The 16,715-nt window shown below is 35.6% G+C and overlaps 1 protein-coding gene across 5 annotated transcripts in view; it reads left to right on the top strand.

Annotated features, from left to right (window-relative positions):
- GRM8 (glutamate metabotropic receptor 8) overlaps nt 1-14,134 on the top strand; it is a 736,117-nt gene extending 721,983 nt beyond the window's left edge. For 4 of the 5 annotated variants that reach the window (XM_077857194.1, XM_077857196.1, XM_077857197.1 and 1 more), the window contains exons 10-11: nt 7,482-7,783; nt 13,555-14,134. In XM_077857194.1, coding sequence (XP_077713320.1) covers nt 7,482-7,778 — 297 coding nt within the window. In that variant the 3' untranslated portion in view covers nt 7,779-7,783; nt 13,555-14,134. The remainder of the gene's footprint in view (nt 1-7,481; nt 7,784-13,554) is intronic. The other variant, XM_077857198.1, reaches the window with a different exon arrangement.
- The last annotated feature ends 2,581 nt before the right edge of the window (nt 14,135-16,715 follow it).

Below are 16,715 nucleotides of genomic sequence, written 5' to 3'. Positions count from 1 at the left end.
GGGTCAAGGTTAAGTTATGAAATTAGTAGGTATCACTTACTGACTACCATGTGCCAGATGCTGTGCCAATATTTTACATTGACTGTCTCCTAAAGTTCTTCAAGTTAGGTCCGTGGAAGCTTACAAATACTGTGACTGGATTACCCTCGGCTATAATGTTCTTATATTTGGGAAAGATCCAGGGCTGAGTGCAGAGCTCTCATATTCCCAAATGGAGACCACTGACTTTTAATTTATATTGTCTGTTGCTAAGTTGAGAATATTGTCATATTTCCAGTTAAAAAGAAGAGCATCATGTTTATCCATCCAAGAGTTTCTGTCTCACCTTAGATGTTGATTTGAGACATTTTCTATTTTCCAGCTTTAGAATCTGATTTATTGTTTCCCTCTTGAAACTACATAGGTCATTTCCTTTAAATGCCAAATTTAAGAGTTAGGACCTATATCCCAGGATGTAACAAATGTATGCTGACCAGGCAATGTTCCTAAGGTTGAGTTTGTAGCAGCGAACCAAATAGGTAAAAACCTCTGTACTCATGGAATTTTTATTCTAATTAAGGGAAATAGACAATACATAGATTAAATTAGTAAAATATATATAGACTTTTATGCTAGAAAATGTTAGATGCTGAGGATTAAAATAAAGCTGAGGATTGCTGGTGGAGGATGGGAGTTATAGTATTTAATAGTTTAGGAGAGATCTCACTGGGAAGAACAGATCAAGAAAGAACTAAATGAAATGAAGGAACAAGCCTTCAAAATATAAAAGCCTCAAAGGTGAGGCTTTTGAATCATCATATACCAACCTCAAAGGTGAGGTTGGTATATTCCAGGATCAGCCAGTAGGCCAGTATGGTGGGAAGAATGCATGAGGGAAAGAATAAAGCCCTGTCAGTTCAGAGGACCCTGTTGGTCATAGTAGGCACACCATCAATGGGAAGTCATTATAAAGTTTTGAGAGTGAGGATGGCCTACCTGACTTATGAATAATGGGACTATTCTGGCTGCTGTGTTAAGATCAATCTGATGACCAGGCAGAAGGAAGCAAGGGAAAAACAGCTTTAGTGATAAGTTGACTAAGAGCAATGTAGTTCCAGTAGGGGTAGCAGAAAATGACCTGTCTGAATAAATACTGAAGGTAGAATCACTAGGATTCTTCATAGATAAAGAGTGTTAAGAGAGAAGTCAAGGACAATTTCAAGGGCTTTGTCCTTTGGAAAATTAATGATGGAATTAAAACAAAGAAGATGACCAGAAGAGTAAGTTTAGGAATAGACGGCGTTCAGATGCTTGTTAGTTTTATTTATATATCAGACATCCAAAGGGAATACCCAGAAGGTGATTAGATTTCCTGAGGGAAGTCTGGAATTTGTCCTCATCTAAATAATTTTTCAAAGCAGAGCTACCTATATTATTTGTAGGGCCCAGGGAAATATCAAAATGCAGGTGTATGTGTTCAAAAGTTATTAATAATTTCAGAACAGTGATGTCAGAGCATTAAATCAAGTGTGAAGGGAGCTCTGAATGAAGGGACCTGTGTGCAGGTAGCACACTTAGGAAGCCAGTCCTGGTTTAAGGCCATAATGCCAAAGGTGATGATCAAGAGAGCAATGAGAACATACAAAGAGAGGGAGATGAGAGAGAGAGAGAGAGAGAAAGAGTTAGATACCTAAGGATTGAAGCCTGGGGTGTATCAGTACAAAAATGACACAGACATGAGGAAGATCCCTCAGAATTGGCTGAATAGAAGAAGCCAGCAAGGTATTTGAAATAAATAATACAGAAGCAATGATAAATTTTTAAAAATATTTTATTTATTTATTCATGAGAGACACAGAGAGAGGCAGAGACAGAGGCAGAGGAAGAAGAAGGCTTCTGGCAAGGAGCCCGATGTGGGACTTGATCCCAGGACCCCAGGATCACGATCTGAGCCAAAGGCAAGACTCTCAACCACAGAGCCGCCCAGATGCCCCTGACAAAATGTTTGATAGAGACTTGGTGATGGTTCACCAGCATCTAGGCTCAGCCAGAAGGGTTGTATTATTGCCTTTGATGTTTGCTGTACCCAACTGCTAGGGAATGTTGCATGATTGGTTGATTTGGGGCTTTAACCACCACAAAGCAATTCCACAGTTTCTTTGTAAACTTGTCCGTTTAAAAAAATTTTTTTAAATAACTTCTAGTAAGGAGATTTGCGGTCCATTGACTGAAGCTCTGCTGAAAAGCAGGAGAAAATTCATTTCTGGATTCAGGTGGCACTTTGAGGGAGATACAGATGAGGGGATAGATAATAGAAACAGAAAAAGGCAGGCTTTAGGTGTTAACATAACTGTCTCACTGGTCAGACTGTGTGCAAAATAGCCAAATAAATCTGGCTGACTGTAGCAAAAAGTGAGATTAAACCATCCAAGGAAAGGCAGAGATATTCAGGAATAAATATTCAGGAATAAATAATGAATTTGTTTCTTATCACATGGCACAAACCTGCCTTGGGTTTTAGGTCTCAAAATAGGTCACCTTTGTTATTAAGGGGTTGAAAACTTACCAGATTGGATTGTCCGAGTCTATGGAGTTCTCTGTGCAGGTAGAAGACTGACATTTTTCCTGAAGTAGTATAATCTCCTCCCTCCTCAACTCTTCCAGGCCATGACCTACATTCAAGAGACCCTGGATGGGCACAAATGTCCCCTTTGGACAATGAAGAGTTACCATAGCAAGTCCCAGAAAAGGTGTCGTGGTAGCGTGTCCCATTGTGCCAGCTCTTCCTGACTTCTCCACAGATCACTGACACCTGTTTCAGTGCATCTGACTCTTGCAGGTTCAAAATGTCTCTGGAGTGTGGAGGCAGAAGTGACAGGCTACTAATGGCCATAATAGAGAAGGTAGTCACCTTCCTCCAGTTATTAATGTTTTGAAGTGACAGGGGGCAGAAGGTGGGGCACAAAAAAAAGTTGGAAAAAAGGATACATTAACATACCCAATACCACTGTCAGCATCCCTCAATGGATTTATGTTGGTTAGAGGGAGTTAGTATTGTTCCCTTCTGCTTTCCGGGAAGCTGTAACTTCGATGCAGAGAGTTAATGTGTTATCCTAGGACTGTAGCCCAGACAGTGCATATAGCCTTGACATCAGCAAATAGAGTTGACTTTTGGGCAAAATTTTTATTCTGCCTGCTTTGAAGTCAGATTACAAAAGGCTTTCCCTTGACACCGTATTGTTAGAGCATAGCAGTCAGCTATTCACTAAACAAAACTGCTTTGGATACTGACTCATAGGCCCCTCTCTTATCCTGTATACCTGGAAGGATGCTTTGTTAATGTCCTTTTAGATTCAAAGTTGTAAGGTAAATGATCTTTGTTGAGCTACTGCTATTTTGAACCTGTGAGGCATTTTACAAAGATTATGTCATTCCACTCTGTAACCCTTCTATGAGAAAAGTATTATTTTCCCCCAACTTCATAGGTAAGAAATTAAAGGTCAGAGATGAAAATAAGATCACACAGCTGTCCAATTGCCAGGGAAGTTTTATTAGTGTTTAGATTGTCACCTGGTGGGTTGACTTGAGGCTTTTACCACCCACAAGGCAACTCCAGAGATTTCTGTAAACTTCTTTATCTTAAAAACAACAAGAGCAAAAACTATAAGCTGTGGTGTTCCTTTCTTACAGGGCTCAGACAACTAGAATTTTCTATAGCTATACAAAAATCCACGAGTCCTTTTGGAATCAAATGCTCATTTTCAATCTTCTAATTTCTACATTTATTTTTATGTATGAGAGATATTTGGAATGCAATAATCCATGTTGCTGAAGATTTAGTCTCTCTAGAATGAGAACAGGTGCCATTTTTATTTATTTGTGTGTTATGCCATTGTTGCTTTCACTGGGGTTATGTACATATGCCTTTTTCATTTCATTAAATATTCAAAAATGACGTTCAAACACTTACAGTGCAATGCGCTGTAACAAATGCTAGGTCACTGTAAGGTTCTGGATTTTAGGGTACAGTTTTGTATAGATGCTTTTCTGTATGAACTTCACATGAACATTTTTCAGAAGCTGCTTTAAGAAAGCACATGAGTAAAATCAGCATTTTGGTATAATTTGAAAACAGTGTCTGATAGAGAGCTTGGACATTAAGCATAGTGCTGTTTAATCCTCATGTCTTTGTTTATTAGATCTTCCATTGAGTTGATTTGCCTAAAGGATAGACTGAAGTAACATATTTAATATGGAAACTAGCAATCCCAAATCTTCTTCGTGCCTAATATTTAGCAAGATTAAATTTATTATATATTACAGACATGATTTGGAATCAGGGAAGAAAATTACCATTTATATTGATGGTAGCAGAGAAAATTTACAAGGTTTTCAAAATAGAAAGGTATTTATGAATTATTTAAACTAGTAGTATGCATTTAGCAAGACCAACAGATTAATATTTATATAAAGAATCCAGCTTATCAGTGTGGGTATTCCCATCATTTCGTGTCTGTTTGACCTCTAGAGGTCTTGTGTTGGTTTGTTGTTTGTTTTTTAAGCTAAAGTGAGGTGGCAGGGTCTGACTGGGACAAAACTGATGGTTACTTATTTCAGTGGCTTTGGGATATTTATGTCTGTAGTTTGCATTTGGGGTTATTGTTTCCCTACTTGAATGTTCTTTCTCTATAGCCTGTTTTCTGCAAAGGTTTCGTGCAGCAATGCTCACTGGAGAATAAGTAGAAATTTAGAGAGAATTAACTAACACTTTGAAGTTTGAGTATTCATAATAATAAGTTCCCTAAAAGTAGATGGCAAAGCTTAGGGGGATTTGAAGGTACATAACCACATTTTATCAGGACCTTCTTAATTGTAGTAGATTCTTCGTTCTCTCAAATTTAACAGGGGATTTCACTTATTGGTAGGAGAGGTCATGACATGTAGTAATTTATCATTTGGCAGAAGAATGTATTTGAATCATGTTTCTGTGGAGGCTAATACATGTGAGTCCAACCTAGAATCTGGATTCATACCTTGTCACTTTATGTTTCTTACTTAAAATGTCTTCAACCCTATGTTGTAGCCAGAGCTGATGTCCATTTGACAGAATGGAGAAATTGGGAAGGCATATTCTGTATGATTTGTGTAAATCAGATCTTGTGGAAACCTGATCTAGTAGAAACCTGATCTTCTTGAAGATCTTTACATACCCAAGAATAATTAGCAGTTTCTAGTAGTTTTTTTTTGTGTGTGTGTAGAATCTTGTATAATTTCTTAGTGGCTTATAAGGAAAAGAATGTAGGTTACAGGCTCTAAGGAAGTTTATACCCTAGTTGTGCATTTCATATAATTTACTGCTAAGTTCATATACATCACAGCTATAAGTACATATAAATCATAGTTATAATTATGTAGTTATGCATTGGTAAGTGCTCTACTATATTAATTTTTCAATGCATTAGTGCTTAGAAGTAAAATAAGACACCATTATAACATTATAATTAAGGTAAGACTTATCGTGGCGGACTTCCTGGAGGAAGTGAACTTTGAAACAAACCCATCTATATCACCTTGTTGAAGGGTAATTCGATACTCACAATGAGGTCTTATGCAAAAGACAGCCTTAGTGGTAAACAAACAGTAAACTCAGTATGGTGTGAATTTCACAGACATGGATAGCTTAGACAGTCTTAGACAGTCTCATAGCTTAGACAGTCCTTTACCTGACAGCTTTGCCTTCTGTTAAGAGATGTGCTGATTCAGGTACTTAGCATTGAAGGTGAATGTTTTTTGATCCTTTATTTAAAAGGATACAATCAGTTTGGATCCTGGGGATTGCCTGATACAACGTGACAACTTTATATTTTCAGATACTGTTAGAGTGAACAGATATTAACGAAATAAAGGAAAAAGGGGACCTCCAAGAGCTTCTTTGTGGCCCCAGTATTCCAAGTTATTTGGGGGGAATTATATTTTGAGCTCAGGACACAAAAACCAGAAGTAGGTCAAAGGTTTTTATTTTTAAAGATGTGGTATGTACCTACAATGGAATATTATTCATTCTTTAAAAAGAAGGAAATCCTGCCATTTGCATCCACGTTGAATCTGTGGACACAAGGCTAAATGAAATTAGCCAGACACAAAAGACAAAGACTGCATCATCCACTTATATGTAGAATTTTAAATAGTCAGACTCATCAAAGTGGAGGATAGAACAGTGTTTGCTAGGAGGAGGGGAAGGAGGAAATGAAGAGATGTTGGTCAAAACACATACAGTTTCAGTTATGAATGGGTAAGTTCTGGGGATCTGATATGCAGCATGGCAACTGTAGTTTACAATTCTGTGCTAGGTACTTGAAATTCACTCAGTGGGTAGATCTTAAGCATTCTCAGTACAAAAAACATAAAAAGAAACAAGGAAAGAAAAAAGTGATGACTACATAAGGTGATAGATATGTTAATTACTTGAGAGCAAAGATCATTTCACAGTACATATGTTTATCAAAACATCAAGTTGTATACCTTAAATACACAATTTCTGTTTTTCAGTTATAACTCAGTAACACTGAGAAATTAAAAAAAAAAAAGATTAAAATTCTATCATGTCTGTTTTCATACCATAATGAAAAAGCCAAAAGCAGTGACTTTAGATTTGGCTTTTTCAGCTCGTTGACCTCTATATTCTGGGAAGAAGAATCTTCCAGAGAGACTGCTCTTTTTAAGTACCAGGGCAGTCCATTTCAGTGCAATAAGTATAAGGAATGAACATAGGAGGAAAATTTTCAAAATGCAGATGTCAAGACACTATCCCCAGAGGGCATATTTAAATGTTGGAGGAAAGAGTGGTATGTATTTTGTAAAAGTAACCACATTTATTTTGATATGATGCCACCATTGAGAAACCCTTTGGGATTATACTTGGTGGTGGTGGGGGGGGGTATTAAAAAATCAAGGCCTTATGGCATGCTTATTATTTATCAAGTTTGATAGCTGAAATTAAGTCATGATGTGAAAATGCAAATGCTAGCTAGCATTATTCAAGCAATGGTGGGCAATAGCAGTGTTCTGTTATATTTCACTCCCACTCATTTCCACCATAAGCTTCTAGGTTAAGTTTATTATTAAAAGAATTATACTCGACCCTCTAATACCTCTCCGAAGAAAGGATGTGTGGCATAAAATGTTAGTCTTTGGCCACAATGGTTTTGTTCCCTTTCTTGTATAGGTTTAATTATAATCTAAAAATGAAACTAAGCTTCATCAGCTTAATTGTTTGTGTTGGTTTTGAGGATTTAGGCTCTATAAACAATACAACCTTACCCACATTTGCAGGTAGGGATAGAGAATTGCTTGATTATTATTAAGGGCAACTTCTATAAGTACCTTCTAATGCACCCTGAACAGAGAAGCTGCAATAATCCGTTATAGAAAAATGGTTGTGCTATTTACTTTATGTTGGATCAGGCTGACCAACATTGATTCTTTCTTTTTTCTCCCCTCAGATGTACATCCAGACAACAACACTTACTGTCTCCATGAGTTTAAGTGCTTCGGTGTCTCTAGGCATGCTGTATATGCCCAAGGTTTATATTATAATTTTTCATCCAGAGCAGAATGTTCAAAAACGCAAGAGGAGCTTCAAGGCTGTGGTGACAGCTGCCACCATGCAAAGCAAACTGATCCAAAAAGGAAATGACAGACCAAATGGAGAGGTGAAAAGTGAACTCTGTGAGAGTCTTGAAACCAACAGTAAGTCATCTGTAGACTTTCCGATGGTCAAGAGTGGGAGCACTTCCTAATAGATGTACGTTGAACATTCTTCTTCTAGTCTTGGGGACTGTGCTGCATAGTTCCACGGGCACGGTGGTACTCGCACACCATGAGACAATCATGGCAGTTAGAACCATTTGGTTAAAACCAAATAACTTTAAGGCGAGTGGCTTTTCTCTAGAGCGTGACTATGCATACGAAATCTCTTTGACAAAGTATCACATTTGTGGCTCCCTTTTGAGGCATAACCAAGCATCTGAAGCTTGGAATTATCTTCCATTTATAGAATTATTATGTAGCACTTAGAAACTACTCTCCAGTCTCTGTTAGTTCAATATTTGTTGTTCTTTATTGATTTATTGGTTGCTCAATGATCTTACACAAATAAATGATATGATATATAGGTATTTAGGGAAATGAGAAAACTAGTGAGCCAACATGTTAGGTTAAATCATAGTTAATACTTATTATCCCCAAGTGGCCCCCTTTTCGGCTATATTAAGATAATTAGAGCTCTTCTCTGAAAGCTTCATGACCTCAAAATAGGATCCTTCCTGCAGTTACTGGTCTACTTGTCCCTTCCTCACCTACCTTCCTCTTCTCTGTAGTCACCCCTGAAGGAGTGCACCATAACAATACACCACTACTAAGCTAATCCAGTAGAGTGTAACTGGTCCATTTTGGTATCTATGGAAGAGTAACAAACAGGTTGAAGATCTGTATTGTAAAATACCAGATGCTGAGTACAGAAAAAAAAAAAAAGCAATCTTTATGTTACTAGCTTCTGATGGATCAAAAAGATATAAATGCTAAGGTTCTTGCATTAGACCTCAGACTTCCTGTCTTTTGGAAATATATAACAAGTATTTAATAATTAAGGATAAAACCCTATACAAAAATACTCTCTTCCTCTCAGATTCCTCCAGCAGGCTGTATTCCCTATTCTCTATACTTCTGACAAGAAATACAGGCAAGATTAAGTGTGGATTTTATCCAATTTAGTTATTATAACAACAGAATCTGCACTAGATTTATAAACATTTCCTTACATAAAGATTTCCAGATGAACATTGTCTACTCTGATGCCCCATATGCAAAAATGACCTTAAAAGATAAGTATTGATCAATTAAGTTTTTTGGCTATAATTGCTATCAGACTTCTTGGAATTATTGGTCAGATTTTCTGGGAAGATTCCCTTCAGCTCCCTAATAACCAAATTTAGTCACCTGTACATAAAAAAGTCTTTTAAAAATTCCACAAACACTCCCCACATATTCACCTTTCTGTAAACATGAAACCTTGAAAAACTGCAAGAGAAGTTACAATAAAGACTGGTTTTGGTAACAAATCATTATAATCATCTCTGATTATAGGTAAGCAATTTAGTAATAATGGGCCTATTTGGTCTTTTAGCAAAAGATGCACTATAGCTACTATCAAAAGTGTCAGAGTTCAATGCTTATGATTTGAGGGCAGAATCTTATCTGTGTTTTTCTACCTTGAAAGCATCAGAGCAGCCAGTTAAAACCTGTTGTAGGATGCTGGTAAACTGCTGTTGGCCGGCTGTTGGCATTTCCCACTACAACTCATCAGAGTCTGTAGTTGGATTTGGTTTTTGTTTTGTTTTGTTTTGTTTTTTAACAACAATCCAGGAAACTTTCTGTAATGTGGTTGCAAATGGGAACACCCAAACAAAATTGAAATAAATACCAGTCATCCCAGACTTACTTCTAGAAAGTGGCAGGAGAAAAAAAATCAATAAAATTTTCCCACCCTTTTAAAAAATAAATAAATTCCCTGAAGAGGAATATTCCCAGCACTGATAAAGACTAATCCCATATTTAATAGAAGTAAGTCTCATGTTCTTTGTTTTCCTTCTATTATTTTTGGTTGATACTGAAATGGAAATTTTATAACAAGCATGCATTTCCCTACTTTCTCTGAAATAAGAATGAAAGATCTTAATGGAAGGTATGCCTATACTATTCTGGAAGAGTCAGAAACTCACTTTTGGAAGGTGAAAGAAAATTAAAAAGGTGAATCAAGATAAAGTCAATTACTACCTAAAAGGTAGTTAAACTGTACTTTGGCAACTTTAATATATTTATCTTGTAAGTAGTTTGGATTTTAGTAAATTGGGTCCAATGATGTGATTATAGTTTACACATTTAGGAAAGACAGTGCATATTCTCCTGAAGTCCTATTCCAGGTAACCACTGTTGATCTTTGTTCACTTGTATCACCAGGTATCATGGACTCCATATGTCTCTATTAACTTGACTACACGTACTAGTGGCTTTAATTGAGGCAAGTCTTTAAAATCACACTCCCTACAAGTATCAATGACCGTAATAACTTAAATGCAGGATTTTTCTTCTAAAATTGTGCCTATGTTTTAGAAGTAGAACTGAATATTGGAAAACCTGTGTCCTTCAAAATTAAGAGTCTGCCACTCAACCTACTGAGTTACCCAGGCACTCCATGCCTCCTCAGATTTAAAATGCCTCCTCTGGGGTTGGGTGGAGTCTGTTCTCAATTAATTAAGGGCTAGTTAATCTACTGGAACAGTATCCATGTTGCTGCATTCTCATGCTTTCTGTTATGAGACTTGTGACAAGTCACCATTGCAGTGACATAGGAGAAAGTGTTTTGCAAACTATGAATCACAATATAAGTAAGATAGAAGTGTCATTGCTGCCTTGGAAAATCTAGATTGCACTGTCATTAGTAGAAAAGACTTAAAATTCAAAAACTACTCTTTTAGCATCCCTCTTTCTTCATTTTTTAATATGTGGAGGATTTGGATAATTATGGCTGCTATTCCATTGCTGGGATTTTTTCGGACCAATTAGCAATGTATTTATGATGTACATTGCAATGCTTTTCCTTCATGGCCATAGAGCTCTATAAGTCCTTTGCACTTAGAAACTTCATCTTAAAGATTACTTGTTAATGCCAGAAATTCTGGCCACATATTTAAGGTTTTCAAGCTTCAAAATCTACACAGAATAAATATAAGTAATGTGAAGCTGGAAGGGAGGCCAATGAGTCCATGTTAATTACTGAATTTGCAGAGTACTACATTTCACATAAAAAAAGGTCAAGTGTTGTTTCATAAAAGTGTGTGGAAAGGGAGTTAGAAGCAAGTTGATGTGTATGAATTTATCAACTGTACCCAATTAACAAATGCTGTAACGTGGTAGTTCTTAAGCTATGTTCATGAATAATTCATGAAAACAGCTGCTGCTGGAGGTGGAACTGCTTTCTCTAGCTTATGAACACAGAGTGGTGTCCACAAGGCAATTCACCATTGCTGCATTCCAGAACTGATTGTCACATAAGTATATTCATAGCCACTGTAAAAACTCCCTAGTAGCTCACATGTACATCTCTGATCCAGTTCGCTCTGTAAAACTTTTGGTATAAAGATTCTCCCAAGACTTCTGCCTCCACAATTTGTCCCTCGTCACTGTTTTCCCATTGACTAAATCATCCATGTCCATAGCTTTGCATCCCTTTTTCTAACCATTAGAAAAATTAAGATAACTTTCCTTTTGTAAATTATAGTCAGAGCTCTCAGTAGAATTCTACCTTCTTTTTCCCTGGGGATAGCTTTGAAGGGTTCAAAAAATGAAGTATGAATCTTTAATTAGCTATAGAGTCTCAAAGTTGGAATGATCCTTGAGTGATCTGATCCAAATCACCTTCTGTTAATTTAACATCTTCTAAACATCATCTTCTTCAAGGCCTTTTGAGTCTTATTCCTCTGTTTCAACCATAATTTTTCTTCCCAGCTATCTACAAACTTGATAAATATTTCCTACATTTTTAGCTACCGTTGAAGATATTGAATAGGGCAGGACATTGAACAACCATTTTAAGGGTTGTTTTTCTAACGGTTATGACAATTTTTCTTCATCTTTCTTCAAAGACTATATGAAAGTCCTTCAAAAACATAATTGAAGAACAGATTTTGTTTTTGTAGAGGGAATTTAGAGGTATATGAGGGCATAATATGTTTAGAAATTTTTTTAAAAATTTAAAAATAGTACACAAGCATAAAAATCACTGTCTCACTTCACACCAACTGAACATCACAGACATCTAGCCTTTTGGAAGGGGTCAGTAGGAAAGTAGGATTCCATATTCATTCTCTCAGACAGCAGCTGCTCCCCCACAAACCTAGTCACCTCCATCCTCACAAAAACCCAATATTATGGATTTTGGACTAGCAATGAAACTGAGGCCCAGTGACTTGATTCACAGATCTTTTTAAACTCATTTTGTAGGGAACAGAATGTAATTTAAAACCAGATAAAAAACCCACTTCCTTTCTATGTGCCACAATAATAGCCTAGAAGTGTGAATAATGGAGACAAGAGAAGCAGATACGTTAGCTTTTTTTTTGGCATAAAGCTCATAATATTCAATGAAATAAAAAAAATAGCAAAAACACATATAATTAGCATTTCCTTAGGCTCTCTGCACTTATTTTTGTGATTGTGAACTTTGTGTGATCTCAATCTCTGCTAGGAACTTGTCAGGTCAATTATATTGATGTAAATAAACTGATTCTATTTCAGAGGAGGAGCTTTATAATTTGCTTATTTAACGTTCAAAAACTAAATAATTACCTAAAAATCTGTTTCATCTTGAATTGGATTTATGTAGTGAAATACATACATATTTAGCATTATTTCATATTTTTCTTCTTATGATTATGCATTCCAGAATTCCACTGAAATATAGGACATCACATTTGAATTTTAGAAGAGAGATTTATTCCATCACATCTTTCAAAAAAACCAAAGGGATTATTTGGATTTGTTTATATTCTCTGAAAACTTAAACATGAGTATAATAAATTTGACTTAGAATACTTTGTTATTTATAGCTTTCTAATAATCTTACAATAATAGGTTTTACTTTATAGTGAGTTGGTATCAGAAGAATAAAATATTTATTTCCTTCTTTGAGTCTTTGTTTTTAAACACCTCCATTTGTATCCTTTGGCTGAAACCGGAACATAAATATGTACCTGCAATACACATATGTACTTTAATATTTACAAATATTCTATGTACTTTATAGAACATAAGTATACCATGTTTACTTCTAGAGTCTAAAAGTATTATTTGCTTTTAAGGGGCACCTGGGGTGCTCAGTCGCTTAAGGGTCCAACTCTTGATTTCAGCTCATGACCTCAGGATCATGAGATCAAGCTCTGTATAATGCTCTGCACTGGGTATGGAGCCTGCTTAAGATTCTCTCTTCCCTTCCTTCTGCCCCCCACCCCCAAATAAACAATGAAAAAATAAAAGTATTATTTTCTTTAATTGAAAAATACTCATTGTCAAAGCACAAGTAGTTGTAATTACTTACCTGTTTTTGGTTATCAAATCAGACTCAAAGAATTGAAGTCTTTAACTTAGGTTGTAAAAAAATATTTTTTTTTGTCTTTTGCAGATCATTTATGTGTTCTTTCATTTTTCATATTGTGTATCTTTGTTACTCAAAACACACATTTAAATTGAATTTCATCTAAATTTATTATGATTAGAACTTTTCCATTATTAGTTTTCTGCTAAGTAGTTATAAATAGCAGTGGTTTTACAAATTAAAATTGTTGCTGCATTATTATTCCTGTTATCACTGAATTCCTACTACATGGTTAAAAAAATATGTAACATGTTATAAAAATGGAATATCATAAAATAGTGATTTTAGGATTTGAATTTTAAAATCATTTTAGCAAAATAATTTATTTTGATATCCTATTAATTTGTCTTAATTTGTCTTAACAGCTTCCTCTACTAAGACAACATATATCAGCTACAGCAATCATTCAATCTGAAACAGGGAAATGGTATAACGTGAAGAAATCTGGTATGTGATGTTAAACAATAAACATGACACCACCAAAACTCACTCCTGGAGATCTCTGTAGACTACAATCAATCAAATCAATAGTCAATCTTGTAAGCAACACAAAGTAGCCATGAGCCAAAAGTATCAAAAACAGAGTGAAAAAAAAAAACATTTTATACAGTACAACCAATGAGTGTCAAGCTAAAGTATTGCTTACCCATAAGCAGTTAAAAAAAAAATCACAAAAGGAAAACTAATGTTAGCTTGTGAAAAAAAAAAATGCTGTTGAAATAAACCGTGTCTGATGTTATTCTTGTAAGTATTTTTCTGTGATTGTGAGAACTCCCGTTCCTGTCCCACCTTGTTCAACTTGTATAAGACAATGAATCTGTTTCTTGTAATGGCTGACCGGATTGAAGCCTTGGGTTGTGCTAAAAATAAATGCAATGGTTGACGCATGCAATTTTTTATACAAATAATTTATTTCTAATAATAAAGGAATGTTTTGCAAATGTTGAGAGTTGTTTCGTTCCAGTTTTAAAGCCAAGGAACACTCTTTCGAGGTGGCACTTCTGCTGTTAGCTCCTGATGTAAAAGCCCTAGTGATCCGTGGTTGATTTCTTCAAAGATTGTGTCTTTGTACATTCATGTGTATTTGAAGAAGATTGTCCTTTATTCCTCTATGAAAAAGCATTATTTGTGTAAGAGTCTGTGAATATTTCAAAACGGATATGGTAACTTTTCATAGTAACTGCTTTTTTTAATGAAGAATCAAGCAATAGCTTGAGGTAAATTGCTTCAAGTATTCTAATTAACAAATGATGAGTTAAACTTTACTATGGAGAATATAATATGAAGATCACCATCAAAAGTATGTGGAAGGGTCACTGAAATTCTCCATTTTCTAAGTCAAAACTTCTGCACATTGGAAGATTTCAAGGTATGTGCTATTAACCTTTTCTTACCTGGGCCTGGTATCCACTGAAATCAGTGAAGTAATGGGCCTTACCAAGTACATTCCTCAAAGCACAGAATTAGCATATTTATTCCCTTGGCATCACTAAAGAAACCACAGTTCAAATAACATGTCAATGCTTTCTTATTTTCCAAATGAAAACATTCATTGGTTCATAGCACAGTATCATTAAAGAGAGAAAACAGGAAGCCTATGTCATGCTAATAAACCATGCTAGGGTGAATAAAAGGAGCCTGTTAAAAGCTTTCAAATTTGTTACCATTTTCATCTGGGCTCCTTGGTTCTATACAATCCCAGACATCCATCAAATCAATGGGTCTCTACAACCATTTTGTTAGTAAATGTTCTCTCTGCTGAGTTAGCTTGGATGGCTCATTGCACTCCTTATAGATATAAAGAACTATCTATGCTCCGTAGCTTCGACCCAGATATTGACAGTCACTTTATTTAACAGGGAGTTGAAGGAGCACAGCTCAGCCTCCTTCACCATGTAGTAAAGTTTCCTAGATACCTACAGAGATAGAAAGCTGCATACATAAGGAGACGTGTCCTTATTGGCCCTTTGTTGAGTTTCTCCTAATAGCATTAGACAATATTTAAATCAAGGAGTGAGGGGATTATTTTCAAAATTTCAGATAATCTGAGTTACTGATAAATACAATCCTGTATTTATTAAATGTATTTATTAAATGTATTTATTAATCCTGGATTCTAAACCCACCTCTAGGTGTGCCTTTCTAGATAAAACATAGTTTAAAACAAAATCATATCTGCACATTTAGTATATTTTACTGTGCATGTATCTGAGAATCAATAGCCATACCAGGAAAAATAATTATAATTGTATTTTAATTTTTAAATTGACCGTTTTCCTTGTATTGGAGATTATTAGTGGCTTTTAAGGATTTTTTTTACTTGATTTTAATTATTCAGTATCCATATGTTTGGTTGAGAAAAATGCTTGAATTTTACAAGCCGTGCATTTCGTTCGAAGAGCAAAATTCAAGTATGTTTTCATTTACTAATTTTCTCTAATCAGGGTAAGTGGATGCAACAGGGTGATTATGAGAGCCTAGCCAGCTCTCTCAGGCCAAAGGTGGTTATTATTATTTTTTAAAGGCTTTAGGAAGAAAAATAAAATATTAAGCATAGCTCATGACATTTCAAAATTGTTCTTCCTATTACAAACTTACCAATGGGTTGGTTTTTTCTAAGTATTTTTATAAATAATTGATACTTGCTTGGTGTTTGACAAAGTCTTATTTAACTCATAACAGAGTTGAGTAATAATTCTTATAGATTTACATATCCCAATCATCTTTTATAACACTATCTAGGGAGTGGTGGGGGGAGAGGGCTTTCTTCTTGATGAAAATGATCACCCTTCCCAGGCAGTGGGAAGATAAACTCCCACAGCCTATTACAGTTGGAGCTGGAGAATTCTGACCTCAGCTGTGTTTTTTTTCCTCAGGGATTTTGTTGAGGGCTCAGGAGGTAGTCATAGACTGGGACAATGTAGGGAGGCATCCTGTAAGGTGAAGGATTTAGCATGTGCTAGTAGTGGTTCATAAGTCCTATGCTTTAAAACGAACTGCCTGTGTACTATAGATAAGCAAATGCAAAGTTGCCTGGAAAAAAATATAGTATATTCTTCAGAATCGACCTTGTGTTTTATTCTGGCCAAGAAACGTCACATCTAATCACAGTATGCCAGAGGGAATGCTAAAAATGTAGCCCAAGGTAATATTCAGCAAATGTCACTGGTAGACAGTGAGCAATATTTTAGTGTGACCTTGGGCCAAATCTGACCTCAATTTAAAAAAATTAGCTTATACTAGTTAATATTTAAAGGTGTCTAAATCAATGATGGCTGATGTGTTATGAACTAATTTTCTTCCTTAAGAACAACTACTCATAAATTTAAACCTGAAGGAGAGCATTATGAACATGAATAGGAACCGAATTGGCTAACTTAATTTTTAGAGTTTTTAAGAAATTTTTTTTAAGATTTTATTTATTTATTCATGAGAGACACACAGAGAGGCAGACACAGGCAGAGGGAGAAACAGGCTCCACGCAGGATGCCAGATGCGGGGCATGATCTTGCATTTGATTCCGGAC

Source organism: Canis aureus, chromosome 18 (assembly GCF_053574225.1).
Source record: "Canis aureus isolate CA01 chromosome 18, VMU_Caureus_v.1.0, whole genome shotgun sequence".
In the NCBI taxonomy this organism is placed as follows: domain Eukaryota; kingdom Metazoa; phylum Chordata; class Mammalia; order Carnivora; family Canidae; genus Canis; species Canis aureus.
This window is presented reverse-complemented; position numbering and strand designations above follow the sequence as displayed.